Source organism: Stegostoma tigrinum, chromosome 2 (genome assembly GCF_030684315.1).
Source record: "Stegostoma tigrinum isolate sSteTig4 chromosome 2, sSteTig4.hap1, whole genome shotgun sequence".
NCBI lineage: Eukaryota > Metazoa > Chordata > Chondrichthyes > Orectolobiformes > Stegostomatidae > Stegostoma > Stegostoma tigrinum.
This window is the reverse complement of record NC_081355.1, coordinates 53720978-53747476: the sequence shown is the minus strand read 5'-3', so window position 1 is coordinate 53747476 and position 26499 is coordinate 53720978. Positions and strand designations below refer to the sequence as shown.

Below are 26499 nucleotides of genomic sequence, written 5' to 3'. Positions count from 1 at the left end.
GATTTCCTTTAGAATGCTGTATCCATAATTTTTATGAGCACCAATGTTTCAACAGCTAAGACACTTTTAGTACCTTTCTTTTCTTGGTTTTCTATGACAATCGACAGCATTTAATACACTTTACCATGAAAAATATAATAAATGCTGCTATACTTAAATAGACATCCAAATTATTGATATCAGTGTCACACTGCGAGGAAGGATTAGCTTCATGTCTTTTGGGACATAAAAGGCTGGAAATTGGATTGCACATTTTCATGAACTAAATTTCCATTTACTATCATGGCTTCTTCAACGGTAACATGCTTCATCATAGCACTCAGTTCTCATACATCGTAACTGGCACGGGTCTAGTTTGAGCACATAAAACATTTAACTGTCCAATTAAATAGCTTAAAGTTGTAAGGCCAGAGATTTACAGCATGGAAAGAGGCCCTTCTGCCCAAGATCTCCAAGGCTGTCCTGGTCCCACTGTCCATCACCTTCCCCATTGCTTTGGGTGCTATGATACTTTTAAGTGATCACCTAAATACTTCTCAAATGTTCTGGTGTTTACTGTGTCTACTGCCCTTTCAGGTCGTGACTTCCACATATGCACCACCTACTGGCTGAAAGTAAAAACTACACTAAGTACCCTCTAAACTTCCTGCCCTTCACCTTAAATTTATAATTCTGGTTACTGATCCCTCAAACAAGAAACATTTCTTCTATGCACGTCATAATTTTGTACACTTCAATCAGGTTGCCAGTGATCCATTGCTGCTCAAAGAAAACAACCTCAGCCTATTTGTGATAACGGGAACTGCAGATGCTGGAGAATCCAAGATAACAAAGTGTGGAGCTGGATAAACACAGCAGGCCAAGCAGCATCTCAGGAGCACAAAAGCTGACGTTTCGGGCCTAGACCCTTCATCAGAGAGGGGAATGTGGAGAGGGAACTGGAATAAATAGGGAAAGGGGGGGTGGACTGAAGATGGAGAGAAAAGAAGACCCGGAAGACTGCAGCTAAGGTAAAGCAGTTTATTTTTAAAATTACTTACGGGTAGCGGGCAGCGGTGTTTTTCCTCTTTCAGAGAAGGAGCGGGAGCAGCGGAGGAAGTGACGAGGACCAGAGGGGCAGCCGGGAAGGAAAGCAGTGACCATATATATCAGCAAGGCGGCTAAACCCGAGACTCTACAACTGTAGTGTCTCCCACCCGCCCTCCTCCTCTAACCTAGTTAATAAGGTAAGGTTCATTCTAAACTTTCTCTATTGAATATAAATTTGTTATTAATTTGTTATTATTACTTGATGTAAGCTTTCTACTTTAGTACTGAGTGGGTGTTCAGATAAGTGGGGTATAGATGCTAGGGCAGTTGCTTGCTCCTCCTGCAGAATGTGGCAGTTGACAGACGCGGCACACGTCTCCGCTGGCTACATCTGCGGGAAGTGCACCCAGCTACAGCTCCTTGAAAACCGTGTTAGGGAAATGGAGCTGGAGCTGGATGAACTACGGATCATTCGGGAGGCAGAGGGGGTAATTGAGAGGAGTTACCGGGAGTTGGTCACTCCTAAGGCTCAGGACAAGGATAGATGGGTTACAGTTAGGGGGAGGAAAGGGGACAGACAGACAGTGCAGAGATCCCCTGTGGGCATTCCCCTCAGCAATAAGTATACCGTTTTGGATACTGCTGGGGGAGATGACCTACCAGAGGAAAGCCATAGTAGTCAGTTCTCTGGCACTGAGCCTGACACTGTGGCAAAGAAGGGAAGGGGGCAGAATAGAAAAGTACTCATGGTAGGGGACTCGATAGTTAGGGGAATTGACAGGAGATTTTGTGGTCAAGATCGGGATTCCTGGAAGGTATGTTGCCTCCCTGGTCCCAGGGTCCGGGACGTCTCCGATCGGGTGTATAAGGTTCTAAAAGGGGAGGGCGAACAGCCAGAAATCGTGTTACATATTGGCACAAATGATATAGCCAGAAATAGGATTGAGGATATAAAAAGTGATTTCAGGGAGTTAGGATGGAAGCTGCAGAGCAGAACGAACAGAGTAGTGTTCTCTGGTTTACTACCAGTGCCACGAGATAGCGAGGCGAGGAACAGGGAGCGGGCGCAGCTGAACACGTGGCTACGCAGCTGGTGTAGGAGGGAGGGCTTCAGATATGTAGATAATTGGGATGCCTTCTGGGGAAGGTGGGACCTGTACAAGAAGGACGGGTTGCATCTGAACTGGAAGGGGATCAATGTTCTGGGTGGAAGGTTTGCTCGAGTAGTTCGAGAAGGTTTAAACTAGTATGGCAGGGGGGTGGGAACCTGAGCTGTATACCAGAGGTGAGCGTTGATGCAGGTGAGGCAGTAGCAAGAGGTAGACCAGCTAGTGGGAAGGAACCAAGGGATCGGTTAAAGTGTGTTTGCTTTAATGCAAGGAGTATCAGGAATAAAAGTGATGAACTTAGAGCATGGATCAGTACCTGGTGCTATGATGTTGTGGCCATAACAGAGACATGGGTTTTTCATGGGCAGGAATGGTTGCTGGATGTTCCAGGGTTTAGAACATTTAAAAAGAATAGGGAGGGGGGAAAAAGAGGAGGGGGTGTAGCACTACGAATCAGAGAGGGTATCACAGCTACAGAAGCTTCCATTGTCGAGGAAGATCTGCCTACTGAGTCAGTATGGGTGGAAATTAGGAACAGCAAGGGAGCAGTCACCTCGTTAGGGGTTTACTACAGGCCCCCCAATAGCAGCAGGGAGATTGAAGAAAGCATAGGTCGACAGATTTTGGAAAAGTGTGGTCGCAGTAGGGTTGTTGTAATGGGTGACTTTAACTTTCCTAATATTGATTGGAACCTGCTTCGAGCAGAAGATTTGAATGGAGCTGTATTTGTAAGGTGTGTTCAGGAGGGTTTCCTAACACAGTACGTTGACAGGCCAACGAGGGGAGAGGCCATTCTAGACTTGGTGCTCGGAAATGAGCCGGGGCAGGTATCAGATCTTGTGGTGGGAGAGCATTTTGGTGATAGTGACCATAACTGCCTCACATTCTACATAGCTATGGAGAAGGAGAGGATTGGGCAAAATGGGAGGATATTTAATTGGGGAAGAGGAAACTATGACGCAATTAGACACAAGTTAGGAAGCATGGACTGGGAGCAATTGTTCCATGGTAAGGGAACTATAGACATGTGGAGACTGTTTAAGGAACAGTTGTTGCGAGTGATGAGTAAATATGTCCCTCTGAGACAGGCAAGAAGGGGTAAGATAAAGGAACCTTGGATGACGAGAGCTGTGGAGCTTCTTGTGAAAAGGAAGAAGGTAGCTTACATAAGGTGGAGGAAGCTAGGGTCAAGTTCAGCTAGAGAGGATTACTCGCAGGCAAGGAAGGAGCTCAAAAAAGGTCTGAGGAGAGCCAGGAGGGGGCATGAGAAAGGCTTGGCAGAAGGAATCAGGGAAAACACAAAGGCATTTTACACTGATGTGAGGAATAAGAGAATGGTCAAAGAAAGAGTAGGGCCGATCAGGGATAGCATAGGGAACTTGTGTGTGGAGCCTGAGGAGGTAGGGGAAGCCCTAAATGAGTTTTTTGCTTCTGTCTTTACGAAAGAAACGAACTTTGTAGTGAATGAAACCTTTGAAGAGCAGGTGTGCATGCTGGAATGGATAGAGATAGAGGAAGCTGATGTGCTGAAAATTTTGTCAAACATTAAGATTGACAAGTCGCCAGGCCCGGACCAGATTTGTCCTCGGCTGCTTTGGGAAGCGAGAAATGAAATTGCTTCGCCACTTGTGAAGATCTTTGCATCTTCGCTCTCCACTGGAGTCGTACCTGAGGACTGGAGAGAGGCAAATGTAACTCCTCTCTTCAAGAAAGGAAATAGGGAAATCCCCGGCAATTCCAGACCAGTAAGTCTCACGTCTGTCGTCTGCAAGGTGTTAGAAAGGATTCTGAGGGATAGGATTTATGACCATCTGGAGGAGCATGGCTTGATCAAATACAGTCAACACGGCTTTGTGAGGGGTAGGTCATGCCTCACAAACCTTATCGAGTTTTTTGAGGATGTGACTAGAAAAGTTGATGAGGGTCGAGCTGTGGATGTGGTGTATATGGATTTCAGTAAGGTATTTGATAAGGTTCCCCATGGTAGGCTCATTCAGAAGGTCAGGAGGAATGGGATACAGGGGAACTTAGCTGTCTGGATACAGAATTGGCTGGCCAACAGAAGACAGCGAGTGGTAGTAGAAGGAAAATATTCTGCCTGGAAGTCAGTGGTGAGTGGAGTTCCACAGGGCTCTGTCCTTGGGCCTCTACTGTTTGTAATTTTTATTAATGACTTGGACGAGGGAATTGAAGGATGGGTCAGCAAGTTTGCAGACGACACAAAGGTCGGAGGTGTCGTTAACAGTATAGAGGGCTGTTGTAGGCTGCAGCGGGACATTGACAGGATGCAGAGATGGGCTGAGAGGTGGCAGATGGAGTTCAACCTGGATAAATGCGAGGTGATGCATTTTGGAAGGTTGAATTTGAAAGCTGAGTACAGGATTAAGGATAGGATTCTTGGCAGTGTGGAGGAACAGAGGGATCTTGGTGTGCAGATACATAGATCCCTTAAAATGGCCACCCAAGTGGACAGGGTTGTTAAGAAAGCATATGGTGTTTTGGCTTTCATTAACAGGGGGATTGAGTTTAAGAGTCGTGAGATCTTGTTGCAGCTCTATAAAACTTTGGTTAGACCGCACTTGGAATACTGCGTCCAGTTCTGGTCGCCGTATTATAGGAAAGATGTGGATGCTTTGGAGAGGGTTCAGAGGAGGTTTACCAGGATGCTGCCTGGACTGGAGGGCTTATCTTATGAAGACAGGTTGACTGAGCTTGGTCTCTTTTCATTGGAGAAAAGGAGGAGGAGAGGGGACCTAATTGAGGTATACAAGATAATGAGAGGCATAAGATAGAGTTGATAGCCAGAGACTATTTCCCAGGGCAGAAATGGCTAGCACGAGGGGTCATAGTTTTAAGCTGGTTGGTGGAAAGTATAGAGGGGATGTCAGAGGCGGGTTCTTTACACAGAGAGTTGTGAGAGCATGGAATGCGTTGCCAGCAGCAGTTGTGGAAGCAAGGTCATTGTGGTCATTTAAGAGACTGCTGGACTTGCATATGGTCACAGAAATTTGAGGGTGCATACATGAGGATCAATGGTCGGCACAACATTGTGGGCTGAAGGGCCTGTTCTGTGCTGTACTGTTCTATGTTCTATGTTCTAAGATAGGTAGAGAGGAGAGTATAGGTGAGGAGATAGGGAGGGGATAGGTCAGTCCAGGGAAGACGGACAGGTCAAGAAGGCAGGATGAGGTGGTGGGTAGAAAATTGGAGGTGCGGCTTGAGGTGGGAGGAAGGGATGGGTCAGAGAAAGAACAGGTTAGGAAAGCGGAGACAGGCTGGGCTGGTTTTGGGATGCATTGGGGGGAGGGGTCAAGCTGGGCTGGTTTTGGGATGCAGTGGGGAGAGGGGAAGAACTGGGCTGGTTTCGAGATGCAGTGGGGGAAGGGGAGATTTTGAAGCTTGTGAAGTCCACATTGATACCATTGGGCTGCAGGGTTGCCAAGCGGAATATGAGTTGCTGTTCTTGCAACCTTCGGGTGGCATCATTGTGGCACTGCAGGAAACCCATGATGGACATGTCGTCTGAGGAATGGGAGGGGAAGTTAAAATGGTTTGCGACTGGGAGGTGCAGTTGTTTGTTGCGAACTGAGCAGAGGTGTTCTGCAAAGCGGTCCCCAAGCCTCCGCTTTGTTTCCCCAATGTAGAGGAGGCCACACCGCGTACAATGGATGCAATATACCACATCGGCAGATGTGCAGGTGAACATCTGCTTGATACGGAAAATCATCTTGGGGCCTGGGATAGGGGTGAGGGAGGAGGTGTGGTGGCAAGTGTAGCACTTCCTGCGGTTGCAGGGGAAGGTGCCGGGTGTGGTGGGGTTGGAGGGGATTGTGGAGTGGACAAGGGAGTCACGGAGAGAGTGGTCTCTCCGGAAGGCAGACAAGGGTGGGGATGGAAAAATGGCTTGGGTGGTGGGGTCGGATTGTAGATGGCGGAAGTGTCAGAGGATGATGCGTTGTTTCCAGAGGTTGGTGGGGTGGTATGTGAGAACGAGGGGGATCCTCTGGGGGTGGTTGTGGCGGAGCAGGGTGTGAGGGATATGTTGCGGGAAATGCGGGAGACGCGGTCAAGGACGTTCTCGACCAATGTGGGGGGGAAGTTGTGGTGCTGGAAGAACGTGGACATCTGGGATGTGCGGGAGTGGAATGCCTCATCCTTGGAGCAGATGTGGCGGAGCCGGAGGAATTGGGAATAGGGGATGGAATTTTTGCAGGAGGGTGGGTGGAAGGAGGTGTATTCTAGGTAGCTGTGGGAGTCAGTGGGCTTGAAATGGACATCAGTTTCTAGCTGGTTACCTGAGATGGAAACTGAGAGGTCCAGGAAGGTGAGGGATGAGTCACCACCTCCAGTTCCAGAACCAACACCACACATATCACCCTCACAGCCGCTGCTGCCGCCCATTCCGCTCTGCCCACAATCGACGGAACCCCGCCCCCAGCCGACGCCGACGTAACCCCGGCCACAGCCGAGGACCACATCGCTCCGCCCACAGCCTCCACATCCAGCAACCCCAGAGGAGACAGCCACACTGAGCCCTGCCACATCGTCACCATCCCCCCAGGCCTCCCACTGACTGAGGACGAACAGTCAGTCCTAAGCAAGGGGCTCACCTTTGTCCCGCTACAACCACACATCAACGAGTACCAGTCATGTTGGGACATCGAGCAGTTTTTCCACCGCCTTCGCCTCCACGCTTACTTCTTTAACCGGGAGCCTAACCCTCCCTCCACTGACCCCTTCACACACCTTCAACACAAGTCCTCTTCCTGGACACCACCCCCAGGCCTCCTACCCTCCCTTGACCTCTTCATCTCCAACTGCCGTCGAGACATCAACCGCCTCAACCTCTCTAACCCTCTCACCCACTCCAACCTCTCCCCCGCAGAACGAGTAGCCCTCCGCTCCAACCCCAACCTCACCATCAAACCCGCAGACAAGGGAGGCGCAGTGGTAGTACGGCGCACTGACCTCCACATCGTCGAAGCCAAACGCCAATTCTCCGACACCTCCTCCTAACCCCACCTTGGTCATGACCCCACCCCCGAGCACCAAACCATCATCTCCAACACCATCCATCACGTCATCACCTCAGGGGACCTCCCACCCACAGCCTCCAACCTCAATGTTCCCCAACCCCACACGGCCCGTTTCTATCTTCTTCCCAAAATCCACAAATCTGCCTGCCCTGGTCGATCCATTGTCTTAGCCTGTTCCTGCCCCACCGAAATCATCTCCACCTATCTGGACCCTATTTTTTCCCCTTTGGTCCAGAAACTCCCTAACTACGTCCGTGACACTATTCACGCCCTCCACCTCCTCCAGGACTTCCAATTCCCTGGCCCCCAACACCTCATTTTCACCATGGACATCCAGTCCCTACACACCTGTATTCCTCATGCAGATGGCCTCAAGGCCCTCCGCTTCTTCCTGTCCCGCAGGCCCAACCAATCCCCCTCCACCAACACCCTCATCTGCCCAGCCAAACTCGTCCTCACCCTCAACAACTTCTCTTTCAATTCCTCCCACTTCCTACAGACAAAGGGGGTGGCCATGGGTACCCACATGGGCCCAAGCTATGCCTGCCTCTTTATAGGTTACGTGGAACAGTCCCTCTTCTGCACCTACACAGGCCCCAAATCCCACCTCTTCCTCCATAACATTGATGACTGTATCGGCGTCGTCTCTTGCTCCCCAGAGGAGCTCGAACAGTTCATCCTCTTCACCAACACCTTCCACCCCAACCTCAAGTTCACCTGGGCTATCTCCAACACATCCCTCACCTTCCTGGACCTCTCAATCTCCATCTCAGGTAACCAGCTAGAAACTGATGTCCATTTCAAGCCCACTGACTCCCACAGCTACCTAGAATACACCTCCTCCCACCCACCCTCCTGCAAAAATTCCATCCCCTATTCCCAATTCCTCCGCCTCCGCCGCATTTGGTCCCAGGATGAGGCATTTCACTCCCGCACATCCCAGATGTCCACGTTTTTCCAGGACCGCAACATTCCCCCCGCAGTGGTTGAGAACGCCCTTGACCGCGTCTCCCACAACACATCCCTCACGCCCCGCCCCCGCCACAACTGCCCCCAGAGGATCCCCCTCGTTCTCACATACCACCCCACCAACCTCCGGATACAACGACACTTCCGCCATCTACAATCCGACCCCACCGCCCAAGCCATTTTTCCATCCCCACCCTTGTCTGCCTTCCGGAGAGACCACTCTCTCCGCGACTCCCTTGTCCACCCCACAATCCCCTCCAACCCCACCACACCCGGCACCTTCCCCTGCAACCGCAGGAAATGCTACACTTGCCCCCACACCTCCTCCCTCACCCCTATCCCAGGCCCCAAGATGATTTTCCATATCAAGCCGATGTTCACCTGCACATCTCCCGATGTGGTATATTGCATCCATTGTACCCAGTGTGGCTTCCTCTACATTGGGGAAACGAAGTGGAGGCTTGGGGACCGCTTTGCAGAACACCTCCGCTCAGTTCGCAACAAACAACTGCACCTCCCAGTGCGCACCATTTTAACTTCCCCTCCCATTCCTCAGACGACATGTCCATCATGGGTCTCCTGCAGTGCCACAATCATGCCACCCAAAGGTTGCAAGAACAGCAACTCATATTCTGCTTGGGAACCCTGCAGCCCAATGGTATGAATGTGGACTTCACAAGCTTCAAAATCTCCCCTTCCCCCACTGCATCCCAAAACCAGCCCAGCCTGTCTCCACTTTCCTAACCTGTTCTTCCTCTGACCCATCCCTTCCTCCCACCTCAAGCCGCACCTCCATTTCCTGCCCACCACCTCATCCTGCCTCCTTGACCTGTCCGTCTTCCCTGGACTGACCTATCCCCTCCCTACCTCCTCACCTATACTCTCCTCTCTACCTATCTTCTTTTCTCTCCATCTTGAGTCCGCCTCCCCCTCTCTCCCTATTTATCCCAGTTCTATCTCCCCATCCCTCTCTCTGATGAAGGGTCTAGGCCCGAAACGTCAGCTTTTGTGCTCCTGAGACGCTGCTTGGTCTGCTGTGTTCGTCCAGCTCCACACATTGTTGTCTTAACCCCAGCCTACTTCATTGCTCTACAGAGCTGAAATCCTCCAGCCCAGGTGATACGTAGCAAATCTCCTCTGTATTCTCACCAATCTCACATCCTTTCCATTGTGTGATGACCAGAACTGCAGAGTCCCCTCTGCCTTAACTATCCTATCCACCTGCCTTGCTGCCTTCAAAGATCTATGGGCATGCATACCAAGGTACCTCTTTTCCTAGTTTTAATGTAGATTTCCTACATTTCCTCGTGTCCTACTATTCATCGTGCACTCCCTTGCCTAGTTAGCCCTCCCAAAATTGCATAATTTCACTACTCAAAATTAAGTTCCATTTACCATTGATCTGCTTTTCCAACCAGCCTGATTATATCGTCCTATGGTGTAAGGCTTTCCTCCTCACTGTTTACTACACCACCATTTTTAGTGTCATTTACAAACTTACTGATCAAACTTCCAAGATTCCTGCCCAGACCATTAATGTACAATACAAACAGCAAGGACTCAGCCCAAAACACTCCTGTACACCACCAGGCACACCCTTCCATTCTCAAAAACAACCTTCGCCTATCATCCTCTGCCTACTACTACTAAGCTAATTTTGGATCTCGTTTGTCAAGTTGCTCTGCAAGCCATGTACTCTTGCCTTTTTGAGCAGTCTCCTAAATGAAACCTTGTCAAAAGCCTTACTGATGTCCATGTAGACTTCATCAACTCCACTCCCCTTGTTCACACATATAATCACATTCTCAGAAACCTCACCCAATGCCGTAAAACATTATCCCCTTGACAAAGCCATACTGACTATCCTTGATCAATCTTTGCCTCTCTACATGAAGGTTACTTCTGTCCCTCAGAATTTTGTTTCCAATAGTGTCCCTATCACTAGACTGTTCTACAGCTTCCTGGTTATCTCCACTATCCTTCTTGAACACTAGTGCCAATTTATGCACCCTTGGGTCTTCTGACATCTCCCCTGTGTTCAAAGAGGATTTGAAAATTAACGTCAGAGCCTCTGCAAATCCTTTCCTCCCCATTTGAATAACAAAATAATAAAAACGCACAATCAGAACTTGGTAAGAAAGAAAATCCAAAGTACTCATCTGAGTCAGTTCGATGCAATAGTCCATAGAGATGGCAACTCCAGTTAGATACCTTGTCATTACCTCATTTATTTGAGAAGTTGGAAGGCTTTTAATGAGGCCAGAAGTGGGAGTTCTGGAAATGGCAGTTTCAGCACAATAGAACGTCTTCAGGCTTATACACAATGGATCAGTGCCATCGAGTCAGCATGTTTCATTATGTTTTGGATCCAATAGCTAATGATATTCATGTAAGACAGAGCACGGAAGAAAGCACCATGGAGTATGATGTATTGATGAAGTCATTTGACATGAAATTCAGCCAGAAAGGAGATTTATTGGTAGATGGGCAAGGTTTAACCAGTAATCTTGGCATTTAGGTGAATCAATGGATGTCTTTGTAGTGGATTTATATTATCAAGCAGCATGTTACAGGTACAGAGCCATTGAAGATAAACTAGGTCAAGACTGTAGAGTAATTAGTGTGACGCTTGAGAAGTTGTCAGACTTTCTTCAAAGGAAAATTTAATGTTGGAGAGGCAATCCAATTGTCTATCTAGGCAGAAATCAGGGCCAAGTATCAGCCAGGATTGTGAAGAAACATCTGGAATTGTTGCAAGACCTTCAAATGGAGGTGTTGAGATCCTCCATAAAAGCCAAAAGAGAGGGAACCAACGGTATTGACATAATAGGTTGTGCATCATGCGATTTCAAACTGAAAAACAAGCGTAATGAGGGGAAGGTCAGAGTTACATGTGTGGTCAGCTGGGGCACTTTTAAAATATTCTAAGTTAATGGCACCTTCATCACTTTAAAAACAAAGAAAAGGTTCTCCAAAAGGAAAATTTCTACAGAAACAGAAGTCATGTGGCAAGTAAAAAGTTCAAAAAATTACAGATACAGAACAAAAGGTGAAGACAAATTCCTAGGGGAGACCAGAGAGTCAAAATAAATTGTGGATCAACAACTTGAAGGTACAAGGGTTTGAAACAGAATCTGAACTCGACACAGGGGCAGTTGTTTTGATACTGACAGACTGTTTGCCATAGCGAAGTCTGAGAGAGTCAGACGAGCAAACATAAAATGCTAAGGTCTAGAAGGCACAGATCTCCACTTGCATGGGCAAATCAAAATGAAGCTTAGTCACACAGGACAAAATGTCAAGAAATATTATACATGAGGAATCAGAATACATTATTGCTGAATAGAAATACATTCAGGTCTCTTCGAGAGAGTGGATGCAATACTTTTCAGGATGAAGATGGGAAAGAACTTCAGCATGAATTTCCAAAATTATTTAAAGGTTCAGACAAACTGAGGATACTGCTAAACACATTTGTTTTTGTACACCCTGAAAGCTTTATCATCCTTTGGAAAAGTAAAAATTGAGTTAGATGACATGATTGAAAGCAGCATCACATCACAATTGACATAACTGACACCACAGTGCTTTGGGCTGGTAGTTATTTCCAAGACAAGTGGATAATTAATATTGTGTGTGGATCACACTCAATTAGGTAAAAAGAGTAAGGAGGGGAATCCATGATAATGGGAACTGCAGATGCTGGAGAATCCAAGATAACAAAGTGTGGAGCTGGATAAACACAGCAGGCCAAGCAGCATCTCAGGAGCACAAAAGCTGACGTTTCGGGCCTCTGATGCTCTTTGATGAAGGGTCTAGGCCCGAAATGTCAGCTTTTGTGCTCCTGAGATGCTGCTTGGCCTGCTGTGTTTATCCAGCTCCACACTTTTTTATCAAGGAGGGACATCCATCCTTTTTCATCAACTAAAACATTGGTAAAGATTATCTTCCCAGCTGATGATAAATCCAACTGCATAAATATCACTGTTATGTGCTCTCGAGCAAAATGTTGGATTTAAATGACTGTTGCAGAAGGCCCCTCTGACCTTTCTCTTTAATAAAACAAAACTTTTCACAGAAATAACCGAGAACCAACTGCTTCTATTTTGAAAACCAGATCCAAAAATTGTACACATTTCACCACAAGAGGCAAGTTTTTTTTTTATAAAACTGGATCCAAATAGTGGGTTCTGGCAGGTATCCTTCAGCCAAGATTCAAGTTTGTTAACTACATTTGTCCCACCATTTGGGTCAGAATCTCCTCACTGCCAAGATATCCAAAGGGTAACATTTCCCATGAAGGGAAACAGGAGACTAATTGCATTATAATGTCATGGGAAATGGGAAAACAGAAGAGGAACATGACCAAATTGTCAGAAAGGTACTAAAGGCATCACAGGACACTTACACTAAATAAGGAACATCACTTCTCTAGAATTACATTTATATATATTTATACATTTTTAGGACATGTTCTGCATGAACAGTACATCTCAGTGGACTGAAAGAGGACAGCCAGTACACCTCTAGCATCAAAGTGTGTAAATGACGTGAAGCAATTCAACCATATAGTAAATCCAAGTGGCAACATTTATCCCCAACTTAACAAGTCTTGCTCAACCCTTAGAATTATTTTTGAAAAATGGTTGGCTTTGACACTGCATTCAGGAACAAACTACACTTTATAAAAGGATTAAAGATAGAATACTTTCTACTGATGTTTTAGCACATTGCCACTAAGGTTTATTCAGTATAGTAGTCATACAGGTATCATCCACAGGCCTAGGTGTATTCTTTATTCAAGCACAAACTGATGAAACATTAATACCAATCTATTTTACATCAAGAGCTTTGACAGAGGCTGAACAAACAAAGTGAAGGAAGCATTAGCAATTACATGGGAATATGGAAGTTTCACAGACTACCACCTGGGACTGAAATTCCAGGACGAGACAAATCACAAACCTTTGCTAACCCTTGTTATAAGGATTGAAAGAGATCACAACAATGTTTCACAGCATACAAATGTTCAAGTTTGGGCTTATCAGATATGTGTATGGAATAGTCCATTTTCCAGGCAATGCACAAATAATGGCAAATATACGCCTGAGATCAGCATTGAACCAAACAATAAAATATCCTATTGGAAAAGATGTTCAGACTTGTTCTACAGCTGTAACAAACAATGTAATGCTGCTCAGGCAAACTCAGACAAATTTATGCAGCTCAAAGGCTTAACAAGGAGAACACAAATGTGAGACAACTCTGTCTACAGGGTCGATTGAAATGTGGTCCAGCAGATCAAGTGCTGAAAAGGTGCCACAATCAAAACAACACATGGCAATAGAGGAAGATTTATTAGTGCACAACCATTAAATGGTTATATCGAAATCCATGTGAAGAGAAATTCCATAGAAACTTCAGGGGAGACATCTCTGTAACAACAGCACGATAAGTAGCACAGTAAGAACTGCCAATGCTGGAGTCAGAGATAAAACAGTGTGGAGTTGGAGGAATACTGCAGGCCAGGCAGCATCAGAGGAGCAGGAAAGCTGATGTTTCAGGTCAGGACCCATCCCGAAAAGTCAGCTTTCCTGCTCCTCTGATGCTGCCTGGCCTGCTGTGTTCCTCCAGTTCCACACTGTGTTAACAATACATAGTATGGTGGCCATGCATGTCAATAGACATAAAGGAACAATGAATTCATCAACATTTCTGGAAAGCTATGAGAAAGTCTAGCAACAGACTTGTTTGATTTTAAAAGATATATTTAGTTCTAGTTCACTATTATTCAAGCTGGGTTGGAGTGGTAAAACTTCACTCAACCACAGCAAACTCAGTGATCATAGCAATGAAAAGGATCCTTGTGACACACGTTTTCCCTGAATGAGGATCAAAAAATGGACCTCAGTTCATGAATGAGGATTTCAGGGAGTTTACTTTGGTGGCAGACACCAACCAGGTGATAAGTTCAGCACTCCCCCCTTGCTGAACAAAGAGGTGGAAACAGAAGTCCAGACTGTGAAGTAACTGATGTATAAAATCTAGCCTGGGAATTAGCTCAAACAATGGTCTCACCCCTGCTAAATTGTTGGTGGAAAGGAGGTTAAAATAGATACAGAAGTGTAAAACAGATGTTCAAAGCAGTTTTAGAAAACAGCTTTAAGCCAAAGGCAATTTCTCAAGACAACAAGAAGGGAAACTAAGTACAGAACAGCGACAGCAAATAAAGCATAAGAGCTGGTTCAACTCTAGACACAGAGCAAACACTCTGTCAACCTCAAAGTCAGAACAGAAGGTCTTATTAAGAAATAGGAAGTGAGAATCTATCATTGTTTGAGAAATTGATCAATCACAATCTTAAACTATCAGAATGTCTGACAGTACTTTCAGGAAGAACAGGAAAATAAGGTGATGTAGTTATTCCAGACATGATGCAATACCATCACCCTCGTCTTGAACACAAGTGAATCAGATTAAAGTGTCTAATCAGAATTCCAGATAATTTTGATCTTTGAGATTAAGAACTGGGGGAGGTGGGAGGGACAGGATGGGGTGGGAGATGAGATAGAGATGGTGAAAATAGTTACAATTATGTTAATAATGATGTTTTAATGATTACAAAGATTATGTTAGAAATTGAACCCAAAGTATTGCAGTAATGTCGTCCAAGTGAAAGCAACTTATGAGGAGATGGGATGCATTGATATTTATGTAAATCATGACGATACAACTGATCATAGTTCTGATGCATGAGGACACCAGCCTAGAATAAACATGTGAAGGGAGGGGTTTAGAACTTTCAGAGCTGTTTTTGAGAACCTACAACGTACAAATATAAATAAAGGACTGTGACAAGTACATAAGTGTTAAGGAAACTGATACAGTGATTAGGGACATGCAGTATACCTGCAGACACCCTTAAATTGACCAGTACCTGAATGAGCAGGTAGCAGTTTTGGTTTAAAACACAAGCTAAAACCTCAAGATCACCACGGGGAGTTATGTCTAGTAGCCTTTCATTAATATGTTAATCAAGTACTTTTGCCAAAAAATGAGTAACAAAGTGCACAGTCTTACAGCTTTAGATCATAGACTGATTTAGGAGATTTCAAAGGTGTCAAATCTTAAAGTTTTTCTCATTTTATTTTGTGTTGTTTTCTCTTTGTCCAAACTTTCTCTCATTTTATATCTGTTGATTTCAACTTATTTAATAATTCCTTACCAAATGACAACATTTATTACTTGGAGATATTTAGAAGAAGATTGCCCTAATTGGAGAAGAGAATGACCTAAATAAAAAAATCCTTATTTACATTATTCCTTTTGCCTAATATTTTAATGTTTGCAGTCAAATAATTTTAACAAAGCTGTGCTGACTGCAATTGGATGCAGGATATATACATTTTCTAGTCAAACTAGACTACTTCGCGCTTCCACGTCAATGCACTGAAATTTAACTTGGTCTTGGAAATAATGATAACAATTTCCTCAGCTAAATATCCCTTTTGTCTGATCACAACTCAGTGCAAAACCAGATCAAGTAAAGAATAAACACAAATCCAAATGCTATTACTTCACAACAGAGTGCATTAGAGCCCTCACGCTTTGCAAACAATGTTTTTTACAATAAATAAATGAAGTAGAAGTGTGTTTTCATGCAGTGTCATATATATGGCCCGGATCAGATTTGTCCTCCGCTGCTTTGGGAAGCGAGAAATGCAATTGCTTCGCCACTTGCGAAGATCTTTGCATCCTCGCTCTCCACTGGAGTCGTACCTGAGGACTGGAGAGAGGCAAATGTAATTCCTCTCTTCAAGAAAGGAAATAGGGAAATCCCCGGCAATTATAGACCGGTAAGTCTCACGTTTGTCGTCTGCAAGGTGTTAGAAAGGATTCTGAGGGATAAGATTTATGACCATCTGGAAGAGCATGGCTTGATCAAATACAGTCAACACGGCTTTGTGAGGGGTAGGTCATGCCTTACAAACCTTATCAAGTTTTTTGAGGATGTGACTAGAAAAGTTGATGAGGGTCGAGCTGTGGATGTGGTGTATATGGACTTCAGTAAGGCATTTGATAAGGTTCCCCATGGTAGGCTCATTCAGAAGGTCAGGAGGAATGGGATACAGGGGAACTTAGCTGCTTGGATACAGAATTGGCTGGCCAACAGAAGACAGCGAGTGGTAGTAGAAGGAAAATATTCTGCCTGGAAGTCAGTGGTGAGTGGAGTTCCACAGGGCTCTGTCCTTGGGCCTCTACTGTTTGTAATTTTTATTAATGACTTGGACGAGGGAATTGAAGGATGGGTCAGCAAGTTTGCAGACGACACAAAGGTCGGAGGTGTCGTTGACAGTGTAGAGGGCTGTTGTAGGCTGCAGCGGGACATTGACAGGATGCAGAGATGGGCTGAGAGGTGGCAGATGGAGTTCAACCTGGATAAATGCGAGGTGATGCATTTTGGAAGGTCGAATTTGAAAGCTGAGTACAGGATTAAGGATAGGATTCTTGGCAGCGTGGAGGAACAGAGGGATCTTGGTGTGCAGATACATAGATCCCTTAAAATGGCCACCCAAGTGGACAGGGTTGTTAAGAAAGCATATGGTGTTTTGGCTTTCATTAACAGGGGGATTGAGTTTAAGAGTCGTGAGATCTTGTTGCAGCTCTATAAAACTTTGGTTAGACCGCACTTGGAATACTGCGTCCAGTTCTGGTCGCCATATTATAGGAAAGATGTGGATGCTTTGGAGAGGGTTCAGAGGAGGTTTACCAGGATGCTGCCTGGACTGGAGGGCTTATCTTATGAAGACAGGTTGACTGAGCTCGGTCTCTTTTCATTGGAGAAAAGGAGGAGGAGAGGGGACCTAATTGAGGTATACAAGATAATGAGAGGCATAAGATAGAGTTGATAGCCAGAGACTATTTCCCAGGGCAGAAATGGCTAGCACGAGGGGTCATAGTTTTAAGCTGGTTGGTGGAAAGTATAGAGGGGATGTCAGAGGCAGGTTCTTTACGCAGAGAGTTGTGAGAGCATGGAATGCGTTGCCAGCAGCAGTTGTGGAAGCAAGGTCATTGGGGTCATTTAAGAGACGGCTGGACATGTATATGGTCACAGAAATTTGAGGGTGCATACATGAGGATCAATGGTCGGCACAACATTGTGGGCTGAAGGGCCTGTTCTGTGCTGTACTGTTCTATGTTCTATGTTCTATATATCCCTCAGAATGCAAGTTTGATTACTGGGAGGCAAAGAAAGCCTTCGATTTAGAATGATAGAATCCTTACAATGTGGAAGCAGGCCATTTGGACCATTGAGTCTACTCTGACCCTGAAAAAAGCATCCTAGCCAGACCCATCCCATCACTGTAACCCTATATTTCCCATGGCTAATCCACCTATTCTGCGCAATCCTTGACATTATGGGCAATTTAGCCTGGGCAATCCACCTAGTCTACATATCTTCGGACTATAGGAGGAAACCTATGCAGATATGGAGAGGATCTGCAAACTCCACTCAGACAGTTGCCCAAGGGTGGAATCAAACCCGGCTCCCTGGCGCTGTGAGGCAGCAGTGCTAATCACATGCGCCACTGTGCTCACCTGGTCCCTCATTAATTAAGTAACAAAAACAGGCCATCAACACCATTCACATTCTTCAATGGTAACTGGCTGATTTAGGGGCATAAATTTTTCATGTTTCTGATGACTTTTAAAAGTATTCTTTACCTGTTGAAAAAGAGATACACACCTGTTATCAAAGACACTGCTCAATGCCAGACACAGTAAACGCTGTAATAGCCCCTCTAGTTTTAGACTGCACTGAAGGTTTCAGTGTGAGGTTGATCGGGAAAAAATGTTCTGTTCAACAGATAGCAAAGAGTTATCAAGACAAGCATCTTTAGAGGGCTGGGTGGTTAAGTGCAGGTGTGTCAGAAGCATTGTCCCAGATCAGGCTGTGAGTGAACTGACCGCACTAGCTAAGGCAGGCTTCCTAAATGATATTATTCATCACTCTTTGCTCAATTCAACATCAACAACTGCTGCAGCACTTTCAACCTTTTACTCCCTTAATGACCAGCAATCACCAACAAAAACAGTTTTTCATGCTGTCGTATTTTCACCCTGTATCAATTATTCTACTCACTGTTACTTCCTTTACCTCCTCTTACATCAACCACTTTTCATACACCAACGTTATTTTACACTTGTGCACAAATGATCAAAACTTTTTGCTATTTTAACCATGACTCACTTGCTTCTTTCTTTCAGGACAAGTTTGCACACTACAACAAGGAACATGTCACAGGAAAGCACCAGTTCATTAATGTGTTGTCATCACCTGGAGAATGGGTGATAGAAATTGTGAGAATTAGGAATGTCAGCCGTGTCGTGTGTGGTCAGCCTAAAACAAAAACACCTGCAGAGTTTAAACCAGCCTTGTTTTCTCACCTAAATGTTATCCTTGCAAACGATGCCAAACATGTCTTTCTTTCAACAGGCAACCATCTGTCTGTACTTACTCATGCCCCAAATGTTAACACTTGTTACTTTCATTTTAGAAGAGCAGGATCACAGGAGGGAGGTCTGAAATTTCAAAAGAAACACATGAACTTGCTCTCACAAAACAGTGAAAAGCAATACCTCACACCATTTTTCTTAGCACAGCATGTGGGGCTGGAGGACACCAGAGAGAGAGAGATGAGGGAAGCCAAGTTAGGACTGAAAACAAGGATTCAAGGAAATAAGAATTTTAGAAATGGATCCTGCTCAATGAGTATGGTAATAATTCAGCTGAGGCCAAACTAGAGTCTTTACACGTTCAAGGTAACATCCTCTTCCTTGTACAGTATTCTCAGCCTGTAAAGGAGCCTTTGGGAAAGAGTGACTAAAATACTAAAATTAGAATTTTGTATTGTGTTTGAATGCACTATCATTCATTCTAAAACTTTGGGTCATTAATCCTGTATAGGGTGTAGGCATTGTTAGCAACTGAGGAATAATTGCAATATTTTCACAATTACTGAATACACCAAACTGACTGAGAATATACATTGTGAGAGGATGTATGGAGTCTACTACTTCAATTAAGTGAATAAATCGAGAAGATAGCATTGGATTATAATGTGAATAATTGTGAAGTTATTCAATTTGGTAGAAATGAAGCAATAAGGCAAACTGTTTCTTAAATGGTGAGCCATTGGAAAGTGTAGGTGCCCAAAGGGACCTGGATGTCTTTGTTCATAAGTCATGAAAAGTTAGCATGCAAGTACAGTAAGCAATTAAGATGACAAGTGATATGTTAGTCTTGTTTGGAGAGAATTGAGTACAACAGTAAAGATGTCTTGCTCCAAGTGTTGAGAATTCACCTGAGTGAAGTATCGTGTACTGTTTTGGTCCCTTTATCTAAGGAGGAATGTACTTACTACAGGGGCAGTGCAATGGAGGTTCATAAGAATAATCCAATGGATGACAGATTTGTTTAATAAGGACAGTGTACCTGTATTCCCCAGATTTTTAAGAGTGAGGTCTGACCCCTTTTAAACAAATACTATTATAAAGTAGGATGGGGTGGGGATGGATAAGATGTTTCGCCTGGCTGGTCAGGCTAAAACTGAAAGTATTTAATGAGAAGGAATATGGATTTTTTTTTAATGTCGAAGAGTATAAAGCTATGATGAGTTGGCATGAAAGATGAGTTACGACCTGGGACAGATCAGCCATGATTTTACAGAATTTTAGGGCAGGCTTAAGGGCATGAATGTCCTATTTTTGCTCCTATTTCTTATGCCACTTAAAGGACATATTCTCAGGATAAAGAGTAGATCACTGAAGACTGTGAAAAGGAGAAGTTTCTTCATTAAGAAGACAGTGAAACTTTGGAATTGTACACCCAGTAGAAAGTGGAAAGTGGGAATGTAATCATTGAGCATGTTCATGACAGCCACTGATAGCTTTCCGAGGATTATTGACATTGAGGAATATGGAAATGGAACAGGAACATTGAGGTAGATGATCAATTACATATTATCTAATTGAATGGTAGATCATAGAATGATAGAATCTCTACAGTGCAGAAACAGACCCTTTGGCTCAACAAGTACATGCCGACCTTTGGAGCATTCCACCCAGTCCTATCCCCTTATAAGGCCCAGAGCGAAGTAGTCTATTCCTGTAACTATCCCTAATCTCTGAACTTAAAAGTGTACATGTGATGAGGGGCATATTGCTGTATTAGCATTGCCGTTCGAGGACTGGTTCTAATCAGTTGAAACTGACACAATGGGTTCTGATACAAAATAAATAACAGGGCTACACTGCTTGGCCTGTTCTGACATTCAATATGATTAAGGTCAATTTAAAAGTAATTTCAAAACTACCATCCAACTTTCTCTTGTCTAAGAAGGCTCTATCCACTTCTGCCTTAAAAACATTCAAGGACTCTGTTTTCACTGTCTTTTGGGAGAGTTCATAAGTGTCACAACTCTCTAAGAGGAACAAAATATCATCTCAGACAACAAAATGTGAGGCTGGATGAACACAGCAGGCCAAGCAGCATCTCAGGAGCACAAAAGCTGACGTTTCGGGCCTAGACCCTTCATCAGAGAGGGGGATGGGGTGAGGGTTCTGGAATAAATAGGGAGAGAGGGGGAGGTGGACCGAAGATGGAGAGAAAAGAAGATAGGTGGAGAGAGTATAGGTGGGGAGGTAGGGAGGGGATAGGTCAGTCCAGGGAAGACTGACCTATCCCCTCCCTACCTCCCCACCTATACTCTCTCCACCTATCTTCTTTTCTCTCCATCTTCGGTCCGCCTCCCCCTCTCTCCCTATTTATTCCAGAACCCTCACCCCATCCCCCTCTCTGATGAAGGGTCTAGGCCCGAAACGTCAGCTTTTGTGCTCCTGAGATGCTGCTTGGCCTGCTGTGTTCATCCAGCCTCACATTTTGTTGTCTTGGATTCTCCAGCATCTGCAGTTCCCATTATCTCAAAATATCATCTCACCTGTGTTTTAAAAGAGGATTCCTTATTTCTAGACAGTTAATCCTCATTGTAGATTCTCTTATTAAAGGAAATCCCTTTCGACATGCTACCTGTCAAGGCCACCCAGGATCTAACATATTTCAATCAAGTTGCCCCTTCCTCTTCTAAGTCCCACAGGTACGAGCCGAGCCTATCCAACCTTTCTTCATAAGAAAATTTGTCCATTCCAGGTAGACGTCTAGTAAATCTTCTTTGAATTGCATCAAACACATTTACCTCCTTCCTTAAATAAGGTGATTAGTACTGTGCAAAACATTGTAGATGTGGTCTCACCAATGCAATAACTGAAGCATAATCTACCTACTTTTATATTCAATTTCTCTCAAAGTAGGTGATATCATTCTGTGTGCTTCCTTAACTACTTGCTGTACTTGCACACCAGCCTACTATGATTCAAGTACAGTGATGCCAACATCCCTCTGCAACTTAAAAACTCTGCAATCTCTCATCATTTAGATAATATACTTCTTCTTTGATATTTTTTCTCCCAAAAGGACCAAGATGTATGTGCCAAATAGAGAAGCACTTTCTAGTGACCTGGAGGTTAACAAAAACTAAAGCTGTAAGACCTGGATGATTCGGTCATACTGGAACTCCATTTTGAAGTGGACAAGATGAGGTAGACCAGTTTTGGAATTTACAAGTTCAACTGGTTTTTGCTTTTGGGAAGATATGGATAAGTTTGGGCACAATTTGCCCATTATAGTTCAAACACATGGGAGCAAAGGAATAGGAGTCTGCCATTCAGTCGCTCAAGGCCTTTTAGGCATACAATGACTTGACTGATCTGTGGTATAATGCCAAATACCTGCCTTTGGCCCATACCTCTTAATACCTTTGCTCACCACAAAAAAATTGTCTCAGATTTAAAATTAACAACTATTATACCATCAACAGCCGCTTATGTAAGAGAGTTCCAAACCTCTACCACCTTTAGTGTGATTACATGCTCTAAGAATCAACACAGATGGTCTTACACTTGGGATTACGCAAACTTAAGTCCAATCACCAGGTAAAAATCACACAGGAACTCTGAAAGTGAGAGTCAAAAACCCTTCCATCAGCAGAGAATAGAGCCACCACAAAGAAGAGCCTCACAGTTGTGTGGATGATGATACAACAAACAAGAGAACATATGACCAGTCTAAATGGTCATATGTATGGTCTACATGGTTAAAACAGGAATTGGTTAATACAGGATATTTGGCCTCACTGGTTCAGTAAATTACTGTCTGGTTTTGTTCAACCTTGTATTTTGATTCTTAATAAATCTTTCCAACTTGTTACAAATCAACTGCTTTTGCTATCAATTCCTTGTCAAGTTTGAGCTCAAATTCCTTACAATTCAGAACATAAATATTATTGAGAGGCCCGAGTGATAGAATAAACCAATCAAAATCGTCTGAATGGATTACATTAGCTAAAAGTCAATGTCAAATATCTCAATAGAAAAATACTGTCATGGAGCGAAACATATATATGGAACATAAATATTTACCTGTTGGCGTTTTTCAAATTCAAGCTTGATACGTGACTTAATGCAATTGCATGTGTCTTGATATGTCTGCTGCAGGGCAAGTTCCATTAAGTGCTTGTGATAGGCTCCTGCCAAATTTCCACAGATGAAAATGATGACATTGGCCATGATCTGGATGAAATTAAAGCAAAAAAAACCCAAAATTTATTTTCAGCAATGCTCATGACTTTTAATGTGAACAGTACATTTTTTCGTGATTTGACTCCTAGCATAGTGTCGCCTAACAGTGGTGCATACGTGGAGAATCAAATGTTAAGTTCAATATATCCAATTTACATGTCTGGCTTACTGGCCATAAGCAGAGATTTTGAGACCTCTTGCCTAGTGGAAATGCAATGGAATTTATTCCCACCAACGCAAAGACAGTAGGTCAGCTTAGTTGGCTAGATTTATGATGCAGAGTGATACTAATTGTGCGGGTTCAATTCTTGTGCTGGCTGAGATTACCATGAAGGACTCTTCTTCCGAATCCCTCGCCTCTCCTGAGCTGCAGTGATCCTCAGGTTAAGCCACCACCAGTCATCTCAATCTTATTGAGAGAGCAGCCCAATGGTCTGGCTCTTTTAAAATGAAAATTGTGGTCCTGTGGTGTACATGGCTACGATTGTCATTTTAAGACCCAACTGGTTGTGGAGTATTGAATGGGGACATTAGTCAGGCATGATACACACAGTATGATTTCTTCATTGAATCATGAAGAAGTGATACTTCTACATGTGTGGAAACAGGCCCTTCGGCCCAACAAGTCCACACTGAACCTCAAAGCATCCCACCCAGCTATAACCTACCTAATCTGCACATCCATGAGCACTACAGGCAATTTAGCATGGCCAATCCACCTAGCCTACACACCTTTGGACTGTGGGAGGAAACCAGAGCGCCTGGAGGAAACCCACGCAGACACTGGGAGAATGTGCAAACTCCACACAGACAGTCGCCCGAGGGTGGAATCGAACCCAGGTCCCTGGTGCTGTGAGGCAGCAGTGCTAACCACTGAGCCACCATGATGCCCTATATCAAGATAAGGAGGTTCCCAGAAGGTCATTTGGCCATGTGACGCATTGTGAAGAATATGGCTGCTCCTCCATGCTCCATAAAAATAACATTGACCATTGCAAAAACAGAACACCAACTGCGCCTATGATTTTCTGGTCAAGACGCTGATCAGATGGACCATTACTATCATGATTTGGAAGCATTTGTTTCCCATCCAAAACCCAACCATCATTTGTGAATGAGATCATCCCTCAGGATGGTACAAACATCCGTCAGTTTTATTTGTTGTCTGGCTACATAAAAAAAAGCCTCATGGAACAATTTACATCAAATTTCATAACATTTCATGCATCATAAGTTATATATGTTTATTAATATGTTAAGTGATGATAGAGCTTTGTTTTGAAAATTGAGTGAGACATTAAAAATGTCTGCCAGGTTGTCACTACTAACATCTGACAAGTTTTCAATGGCCAAGAAAACTGTGAAACTGGAAAATTCTTTATCCACATTATAGTATAGTTGGTTCCACTATAATGCGTGTTCCAGCAATGTGAATTGGCTTTAATGTGACTGACGGTTAGGGAATGCTTTTGATAAAACACTATTGCTATTGCTGCTTTCCTGCTCCTCTGATGTTGCTTGACCTGCTGTATTCATCCAGCTCTACACCTTGTTATCTCAGATTCTCCAGCATCGGCAGTTCCTACCATCTCTGTAACATTGCTATTGCTGGGTTGGCTATAACGCGATTCCATCAGTGCGTGGAGGAGTATGACTCGACAGCACATGATTGTTGCACGGACTTTGTCCTGAATACATGCAATGTAGCGCTGAAAGGGTGTCCACACTGCGTCCAGTTCTGGGCGCCCTATTATAGGAAAGATGTGGATGCTTTGGAGAGGGTTCAGAGGAGGTTTACCAGGATGCTGCCTGGACTGGAGGGCTTATCTTATGAAGAGAGGTTGACTGAGCTCGGTCTCTTTTCATTGGAGAAAAGGAGGAGGAGAGGGGACCTAATTGAGGTATACAAGATAATGAGAGGCATAGATAGAGTCGATAGCCAGAGACTATTTCCCAGGGCAGAAATGGCTAGCACGAGGGGTCATAGTTTTAAGCTGGTTGGTGGAAAGTATAGAGGGGATGTCAGAGGCAGGTTCTTTACGCAGAGAGTTGTGAGAGCATGGAATGCGTTGCCAGCAGCAGTTGTGGAAGCAAGGTCATTGGGGTCATTTAAGAGACTGCTGGACATGCATATGGTCACAGAAATTTGAGGGTGCATCCATGAGGATCAATGGTCGGCACAACATTGTGGGCTGAAGGGCCTGTTCTGTGCTGTACTGTTCTATGTTCTATGTTCTATGTTCACACCAGCATCACATGATCATTTTTCGCAGACTTTGTCGTGAATCGCTTTCTGCTTTATTCCCACTGTGAAGACTCTCTACAACAACTTGTCTCTGATGGTAAAGTGGAAACTGCACATGAAGAAGATGAACAAAAACAGAAGTTGCTGGAAAAGCTCAGCAGGTCTGGCAAGAAAAAGAAAAAAAAACAGAGTTAATGCTTCGGGTCAAGTGACCCATCGTCTGAATCATTAACTCGGAATTTTTCTTCACAGATGCTGTCAGACCTGCTGAGCTTTTCCAGCAACTTTGTTTTTGTTCCTGATTTACAGCATCCACAGTTCTTTCAGCTTTTACGAAGTAGTAGTAGTCCAGGGTGCAGCATCACGAGAGCTTTCCTCTTCAGTTTTGTCTTCTACCCTGATGGAAATTGAGAAGCAGTCGCAGCTCTGAGAGGATAACAATTACAATGCAGAATGCAGCAGGGCAGCAGTTCTTTTTCTTTATTCATTCATGGGATGAGGGCATCATTTATCATTTATAAACATGGGAAGGCACCATTTATTGCCCATCCTTAATTGCCCAGAGGGCAGTTCAGAGTCAACCACATTGCTGTGGATCTGGAGTCACACGTAGGTCAGACCAGGTAAGGATGGCAGTTTCCCTCCTTAGTGAACCAGATGGGTTTTTCCCAACAATTGGCAACGGATTCATGGTTATTGCATCATTACATTCTTAACTCCAGATATTTTTGTTGAGTTCAAATTCCACCATCTGCCATGGTGGGATTTGAACCTAGCTCCCTGGAATGTTATCCGGGTCTCTGGATTAACAGCACAGCGATAATACCATTAGGTCATTGCCTCTCCTATTCATGGAATAAGATCTTAGTTAGCTTCTTATGAACAGCTTTTTCATTGAAGAAGAAAAAGGGCAAAGCAGCAAAAACTGGACGTCTTTTTTAAGCCAACCCCAAGACACAGACAGAAGGCAATGAACCACAGCCATCTACTTCTGGATTTTTCACCCTAACCCTGCAACCACAATCTATCTGAAGGTGACGATGATAATGGTCATGTTGACGACCCTCAGTCCCTGCATTAACAACAGAGCAACTTCAAAACCTCATCTGCCATCAATTCATCTCAACAATTTTTCAAGGTAAGGTATTAACTTTACTTTTATTTCATTATTGGATATAAATTAAACATTTATCCAAACCATTCTACCCTTGATGTTTGGCTTTTGAGTGATTTTTGAGCGATTTTAAGTGATATGTTTTGGTGGTCTGCCCCAACCCGGTTTTTCCCAGGCCCAATTATTTCGACTGCAATTTTCTATAACGTGATGTTGCAGAGGAACACAACTGTCTCCACTGGTATTCTGCAATGCACAGAAATGGAATTCAGGGGGCAACCTGTGTGAAATGTTTGTTTT

The 26499-nt window shown here is 44.2% G+C and overlaps 1 protein-coding gene across 3 annotated transcripts in view; it reads right to left on the bottom strand.

Annotated features, from left to right (window-relative positions):
- Positions 1-26499, bottom strand: part of LOC125448020 (adenylate cyclase type 2-like) — a 591455-nt gene that overhangs the window by 202874 nt on the left and 362082 nt on the right. For all 3 annotated transcript variants that reach the window (XM_059653944.1, XM_059653945.1, XM_059653950.1), the window contains one exon: positions 22682-22831. In XM_059653944.1, coding sequence (XP_059509927.1) covers positions 22682-22831 — 150 coding nt within the window. The remainder of the gene's footprint in view (positions 1-22681; positions 22832-26499) is intronic.